Raw genomic sequence first — 8,157 nt, 5'->3', positions numbered from 1 at the left:
GCCCCTATATTTGATAATTTGACCGATTTTGATTTTTAAATTTAACTATTTTAATCAATTTAGTCCAATTTAATTTTAAAAAATAATAATTAGCTCAATTATTTATAACCTAATTGAGATTTTAACTTTTTTCAACCCCATAAGATTCGGGAGGAGAATTTTCATTATCAAATTTTTATTATTCTCTCAATAACTAGAATTAAAAAGCGGAAGCTTATATTGAGATATTTGCCTATATTGCTCGTTAGGACACTTTTAGACTTATATTTGCATTTGGAACTAGTAAAGATTGGAAGGGTACTTATATTATATTATAATATCAATTATTCATTAATTTTAACTTGATTTTTAGTAAAGTTTTAAATGTATATCATTATCATTTATTTAATTAAAATATATAAAATTTAAATTTTTTTAGATTTTTAATAATAAAAATTATTCTAATACTAAATAGATAATATTATTAACTTATAATGAGGACGCAGTGCTAATATAACATTAATAGATTATATTTAAAGTAAATTATTTTTAAATGATTATTATAAATATTACTTATAAGTAGTAAATGATAGTGCTATTTTAAGAAGTGTAGGGACAAATTTGCAACATTGGACGAAATGTCGAGGTTTATTTGTAATCGCGCCTACAAAATAAAAGCAAAGAAAGAAAGGGATCCATCTGTAAGCTTTGTTATCACTGGGCTTTAAGGAATAAACAGATAGAACAATGGATCATCCATACACAGGAGGAAGCTGGACGATGATACCCAACGTGCCATCCCACAGTAGCTCTCCGGCTACTCACTCAAATCAAGATCAGTTTTATCTCCATCCACAATCACAGCTACAATCACAACAATTTAATCAATTCCAACAACAACAGCAGCAGCAGAATCAGCAGCAACAATTTCAACAGCAGCAGCGTTTAATTCAACAGCAACAGCAACAGCAGCAGAATCAGCATCACCAATCACTCGCCTCCCATTTTCACCTTTTACATGTACATTAATAACAAACCCTAAAATTCAATCCAAACTTCTCTCTTTTTTTTTTCAAAAAAAAAAAAATAGCTTTTCCGTTTAAAATGTTGCAGCTGGTGGAGAACTTAGCTGAAGTTATTGATAATGGAAGTCGGGATCAGCACTCTGATGCTCTGGTTTGCTCTCTTTTTAATTTTATATTTAAAGAATAGAAAATGATTTGGGTTTTTTTTTTATGTTAAATTTGAGAGGAAAATTGTGGGTTTTGATTATGAGGTTAGGTTTTCAATTGGGTCATAAGTGTTTTCTTATTTTGATGTTTGGAAGATTGTTTTTTGTTCTTTGTTTTTTTTCCTTTTTTGGTTTAGATTACTGAGTTGAACAATCAGTTTGAGAAGTGTCAGCAGCTATTGAATTCTATTTCCAGTTCTATTAACACCAAAGCTATGGTAATCACCCAACTCCCTTTTTGTTTTTTCATTACTTCATTATTTTTTGTTCAACTGTTTATAGCATACTGTTTGTTATTAAATGGTAATTTGTGTTCGAATTATGCATCTTCAGTGCATGGCAATTTGATTATGAAGATGATACAAGATAAAATAAAACATAGAACATTGGGTGTTAAGAAAATAATAGAAACTTGAAAGATTGAGGCTTTCAGCTTTTACTATCAATTGCTGATGTTATCAGCTATATAATTTGGTCATTTGGTTCATGAGGATGCATTTGCAACCAAATGCGTTTCCAAAAACGAGATGTATGTTTTCATAAGCTGGTAAATATGGGTTCATGATGATTTTTGAGTATATTCTCTCTTGTGTCAAGTATGATGGATTGAATTATGGACTGAAATTAATTGGTATGATGTGTGTGGTGTGCAGACTGTAGAGGGACAGAAGCGAAAGTTGGAAGATAGTGAGCAATTGTTGAATCAAAGAAGGTCTGTGATACTTATGTTTCAAGAATTTTTCGATTCTTGTAGTCTCCGATGTGCTATATAATTGAGGTAATATTTTTTTCCCAAAAACAGGGATCTCATTAGCAAGTACAGAAACTCTGTTGAAGAGCTTCTCAAGTCGGACCCATGACTAATGGTCGCGACACATGGGTAAGAAAACTTAGATCTAAATCCAGTGTAGGCTTAGTACCTTCTGAGTTGAACCAATTTACTTACTTGAGAAACAGAGTTGCCTAATTCTTTTTGTTGAAATAGGAACTCTTTGGAAACTGGCTTAAGCCTTGTAATTGATTTTCGAGTTTGAGGATTACACAAGATGTTGCTGATCAAGTGTTGTTAGTAATATATTCTTCCTCTGTGTGCATCATTGTTGTCTAAAATAGTATTTCTCAGGTTCGACTCGTGTTCTTTCTATTAATTTTATAATCATCTTGTACGGAACCACAGACAACTCGACAACGCCAGTTTCCGATGTGGTAACTGTACTTAGTTTTTCAGCTGTAAGTCTGTTTCTGGCATGTCTGAAACATTGGCGGATCTCTCAGATTACAACACAATCATAAATTGATCTTCATTCAAAAAGGTTTCTCATTACAAGTTCATAAAATCTGCACAGTTTCTGGATATGCACACTTCTTGTTGGAGCTCTGTTTTTATTCTTCCAAAGCCTGTGGATTTGGGATAAAAGGGTAAACACATTACGTCTGGGTATATACACTTGAACTTTTAACAAACAAAAACAACAATATTGGAATGGAAGCTGCATGATGTTGATATTACGGGTCGTTTTACAGCCGCACTCTAAATTATTAAAGTGACATCAATAAATTATCATTTTAGTTCATGATTTGTTAACACATTACATTATAACCTTTTATTGGTATTTTTTGGTAAATTGAGAATTTATTTTCCAAAAAAAAAAAGGACAATGGATGATGGAAAGAAAAAAGATTGAAGAAGGTTTAATTGCCAAAAAACATTTTGCATTGTAATAAAATGTTGACTTAGCTTCTTTTTTTTGTCGTCGGCGAAATTTATTCTATATTAGTAAGTTTATTTGATAATTTTATTAAGTTTATTTGATAATTTTATTGAAGGTTGAAATTAAATTTAATATTAAAATATAATGTTGAAACTGAACGTTAAAAAGCTATATTTAATAATAAGCATGAAGTAAATAACTTTTACAATTAAGTTCTTTAAGTGATTATTATTTCGGCTCACATCCAAGTGTTAGAAAGTCATTATTTTGGCCCATGTCCAAGTGTTAAAGAAGTCTCGAAGGTAATAAATAAGTTTTAATAAATTTATATGACTTTTGGAATTTAAGTTAAGCTTTTTAATTGGTGAAAATGGTTTGGACTTATAAAATTATTGGCAATTTAGCTCATATCCTGTTTTGGTCACAATCAAGGGAAGAGGCATTTGGGATTTCCATCTGAGGGTTAGAATTTATCTCTTTCTTTTCTCGTTTTAGATATATTTCAATATAGATTTAGGAGTTTTGGTATTTGGTGGTTTTATTATTTAACAATTTTTAGTATATAATTCTTTTCAAATAAAAAGAGATATATTATCAAAAGTTGTGACGGAAAAAGTAATTTATCATTAAAATATATTGATCGGTAAAAATTTAGCCATCTTCGATCAGCTATCATTATCATATTTCTCGTATTTGATAATATGAGTTTAGAACTTAACAACTCAAACCGTTAATATATAAAGTTTTATTAAATAGTTCAAAGTAAGTGGAATTAAGTTCTAATTAGTCTAAGTTTGTCAATTAATAGTAAAATAACTAACAGTTAATGTGAATCATGTTGTAGCACTATTGAGATAAGTTCAATTTTAATCAAAGTTTAATTCATTTAAAAGTAAGTTTTAGGCTGTACATATTAGCACAATTGGTATAATTTTAATAAATCAAAATAAATTTAGTTAATTATCATAAAACAAGACCTAATACTTATGGAAGTAGTTCAATTCCAAAAAAAAAAAAATAATAATAAATTGATCAAGATTTAAGAATGAATTATTATAGTTCATGATCAAGCAAGTCTATAACAAATCTATAAAAATAGATCATTTGAATAAAAAGAATGGTGAATTGATAAAAAAACTAAGAGTAAATTATCATGAAACAAGAACTAGCACTTGTGAAAATAGTTTATCAACTCCATAAGAAATTGATAATTGATTAAAACCTAAGCATATATTATTATAGCATATGATCTATCATTTTGGAAATTAGGTCAATTGAATAAAAAATGTGTAGTTGATAAAAATTAAAGAGTAAATTATGGACATGAACTTGCAATTCGAAAAGTAGGTCAATTTAATAAAAAATGATGAATTGATTAAAGTCTAAGGAAAAATGATAAATTGATTAAAGTCTAAGAGTAAATTTTCATAAGACATGATCTAACACTTTTGAGAATAGGTCAATTGAATAATAAGACAATTAATTGTAAAAACTTAAGAGTAAAGCTTTTATAGGACATAATCCATTGCTTTTGAAAATAAGTAAATTCAATAAAAAAATTATGAACTAATTAAACCTAAGAGTTATTTATCATAAGACATGATCTAACACTTTAAAAAATGGTTTAATTGAATCAAAGTTCAATTAATTAAGAAAATTAAAATTCCATCACAATCACACTATTATAATTAATCCAAAAAGATGAAATATGCTTACATGATGGTTTCTTGATTTTCTTAATATACTAAATATCAATTGGATGGCTCAATTTTTTTTAACCAATATAAATACATTATACATCAATAATAGAATAAAATTTAAAATCAATAATATAATATTTAATTTATACTATAGGTTATCATTTCATTCTCCAATAAAAGTCCATAATTCATGATGTAGACACCATGCATACATTTTGTTGAACTTGGACATATAAAATTTGATTAAGAATATTAATAATTAGGATTGGTTTGTATTTTCAAGAAATATATACACCCATCCTTTTGTATTGTTAGTAACAATAATAAAAGATGTGTTGGTGGCTGAAATTTCTAGTTTAATGTGACAATTAAATGTTTTGTTTCATTTAAAAAGAAATTAATTGGCAAAAAAATGTAAATTGCCACTATTTGTATTTTGGAGCCAATATATAAGAAAGATATGTATGTCTTTTGATTTGCAAATAACAACTTTAATTACTCATTTAATTGATTTGATCAAGCCACAAAGATCTATCCTAAAGTTAAATCATATGAGAATTATTAAAAAAAATCTTGAACTTATAATTAACATTAAAATTTTAAATGTTTATCGACATAGTAAAAAATAAATAAACTTGAACTCTTAAATATATTAAAAATGAAAACATACATTTCTATAAAATAAAGAACACTTGAACATAAATATTCTCAAAAATGTATTCGATACTAAAATTAAAAATATTATTTAATTATCTTATAGGATTTATAACTAAAATTAATCTTTATCACATTTGATACTTAATATTAAATTAAAGTAAGGGATAAATTGAATTTTCTTAATTAAAATGTCTTGCCTAACATTGAATAGTTAATAGAATCAAAACTCATGCAATACTAAAACAAGAAGAATAAAATATTAACATGGTCAAAACTATAAAAAAAAAAAATGTGAAGTTCTGATTTTGCAAAAAAATTAATTGTAAACCTAACAAAGATCTGAGCAAAAGTTGATGGTTCTATATTTGAATGAAATGCATTAAAAGTAATTATAGGCTGTACGCATAACTTATTTGCATATAAATCTATTTTTGGTGTATAACTACTTGATGTGTCTAAGTTAGTACTCACGAGTGTATGAACCGTTCTTATAATAAGGGTAAGTTCACCACGAGGTCGATCTTTCAAGGAACTATGAGACCACTTATTCTAAAGACTAATTATCAACACAAAACAATAGAAGTAAATCTAAATACTCTAAACTAGTATTTTTGAGAAAATAATATTTATAAAGTAAATTAAATAATCTATAAAGTAAATATGCAATGATGTAATGTATAAAAACTATATACTAAATACAGTATTTAGCCTAGCCATTTATTTAATATTTTCTTTTTTTTACTTTAAGCCGATCTAATGAATGAGATGGTGATGTGCCTTTTCTTTTAATTACTCAAGCTAATGATGCAACTAAAATTTTTTTTACCAATATAGATTGAAGTAAAGATTGGCGTCTCTAATACATTCAACCTAAATTTTTTCATAACAATTATTATCATTAAATTAATATGATGGTTAACTAACAATAATAACCGAAACTAATAAAGATATGAAAGAAAGAAATAATTCATTAATTAAATAAATAACAAGGTTCATACATAAGTAAAAAAACTAAATTAAACACTTATGAAAACTAGCCTAACATATTTAACCCAATGATCATGGTATTAAATAGAAAGACATAAAACAATAAAATAAAAACTCCCTCTAGATCTAGAATTTTTTCAAGTAGGAAGATGATTGGTTCTCACTCTCCACTTCTTGAAAAACTACTTAAATCTTAAAAAAAGTAATAAAAACTAAACTAAAGTGTTTATGGAAGAACTGTAGAGAAAATAATAGTGGATAGATGTAGAGAGCAGACAAGAGAGAGCTCTCTTTCTCCTCCTAGAACTAGGTTTGTAGAGATATATATAGAGAAGAGCCATCCTCTAAGTAAGTCTTCCTAGAGATAAGTATACCAATATAAGTTTATCTGATATATAAGAATATAGATATCTTTATCTCCGCCAAGTACTATCCTATAAATAACTTTTAATATAAATCCTAATAATTATACAAAATGACTAAAATATCCTTTGGACCTTATAATTTTTTGCCAAACCTTGCAAATAGCAGTCTATGTGTCTTGATCTTGGGTCTAACATGAACATGTCCAATTAAGCTTATTTTTTTAGTATTTAGCTCCATATTTTTCTCTCTTAGTTAATATTACCTGAAAATAGACAATTAAACTTAAGTGAGGTAAAAATACATATTTTCTCCATATTATATATAGAAATCATATTATTAAAATTCTAAAATACCCTAAATATCTATATATAATTTGGACCTATCACTACTTCAAAATAATTTATTGTTTTCTTGAAGTGAGATTTTGATGAATTCTTATAACATGGATTTTAGATCATGTAGTTATATGATCCGACCTAAGTACATACGTGCATCAAACATTGACGTCAGATAATGACATGTTTTTCTTTAATTAATTTATATTTCATTAAATTTGTACTAAATATTCATTAACTTATGTCATTAAATGTGTACTAAATTTTCATTGTTTAAACTTAAATGTTTAGTTTTTGTTAACTTAATTTTATTAAAAAAATATATGTACAATAATATAAATATTTATAGTATAACTTTAGCTTGGCGTTTCTTTTGTTTATTAACTATAAGAATGATTTACATTATGTCTATGTATATATATTCGTTTGAATAAATTAATAAATATGATTTTCATCAATGACAAATACTTGTTAACAAATTAATAAATATTATATTAACACACCACCATTAGCTCCACAATCAGAGCAAGAAGATGATTCTTTAGTGTGATAAGGTTGTCGCATTATTAGGAGTGATAAGGATGCACATAAACCTCATATTAAATCATTAGAGATATTCTTAGGTGATATGAGTGATTTGAATATAACTCAATCACAATTAGAGGGATAATTCTTATTTAATTAAAGGAATTATTATTCTAGCTTGATTAAAAAATTATAATATATATATATATATATATATATATATATATATATATATATATATATATATATATATGTCTTCTTAAGTAGTTAGTTTATATTCTTTTAGTGTAAAAGTAAACAAACCTTTCTTTGATGCTCACGTTTAATAAAAATATACAAGTTTAGTTATACCAAATTTATTTTTGGTATTAGAGGTGCTATAAGCAACACGAAAAAAAAAATCTCTCTCACACAATGTTACCAACTAGTTAAAACAAAAGAAAATTACCCACTATGGTGAGAGCAAGTTCTAGCCCTTGTAGAAAGTCAAGACTTGATCGAACACCTCACTGGTGAAACTGTTGAACCAAATGTAGACACAACAGCAACTTATAACTTTACGTCAGCAACTGACGAAATCACAATATGGAGAAAATCATATCGACTTCTTCATGGATGGCTAATTGGCACTCTTTCTGAAGAAGCACTTAGTCTTGTCATAGACA

General features: G+C 26.8%; 1 protein-coding gene across 3 annotated transcripts; it reads left to right on the top strand.

Annotated features, from left to right (window-relative positions):
* Positions 1 to 642: 642 nt before the first annotated feature.
* Positions 643 to 2,307, top strand: LOC8267538 (mediator of RNA polymerase II transcription subunit 9). 3 transcript variants are annotated; one of them, XM_002528082.4, is made up of 6 exons: positions 647 to 999; positions 1,093 to 1,155; positions 1,348 to 1,428; positions 1,864 to 1,922; positions 2,013 to 2,090; positions 2,196 to 2,307. In XM_002528082.4, the coding sequence occupies exons 1-5, from the start codon at positions 727 to 729 to the stop codon at positions 2,068 to 2,070; spliced, it is 534 nt and encodes a 177-aa protein (XP_002528128.2). In that variant the 5' UTR covers positions 647 to 726; the 3' UTR covers positions 2,071 to 2,090; positions 2,196 to 2,307. The 3 variants fall into 3 exon arrangements, with proteins under 3 accessions (XP_015580230.1, XP_002528128.2, XP_015580229.1); XM_015724743.3 differs by having other exon boundaries at positions 2,013 to 2,307; XM_015724744.3 differs by lacking the exon at positions 1,348 to 1,428 and having other exon boundaries at positions 643 to 999; positions 2,013 to 2,307.
* The last annotated feature ends 5,850 nt before the right edge of the window (positions 2,308 to 8,157 follow it).

Source organism: Ricinus communis, chromosome 9, assembly GCF_019578655.1.
Source record: "Ricinus communis isolate WT05 ecotype wild-type chromosome 9, ASM1957865v1, whole genome shotgun sequence".
Lineage (NCBI taxonomy): Eukaryota > Viridiplantae > Streptophyta > Magnoliopsida > Malpighiales > Euphorbiaceae > Ricinus > Ricinus communis.
Note: the sequence above shows the minus strand (reverse complement) of the source record. Positions and strands in the feature narration are given on the sequence as shown.

What these genes read in the sequence shown, in the direction of transcription:
- LOC8267538 (XM_002528082.4), top strand. Translation starts at nt 727, where the DNA reads ATGGATCATCCATACACAGGAGGAAGCTGGACGATGATACCCAACGTG. An exon ending in ATCAGCACTCTGATGCTCTG is followed by an intron (nt 1,156 to 1,347) that starts GTTTGCTCTCTT and finishes TTTTTGGTTTAG; the next exon opens with ATTACTGAGTTGAACAATCA. An exon ending in CTATTAACACCAAAGCTATG is followed by an intron (nt 1,429 to 1,863) that starts GTAATCACCCAA and finishes TGTGGTGTGCAG; the next exon opens with ACTGTAGAGGGACAGAAGCG.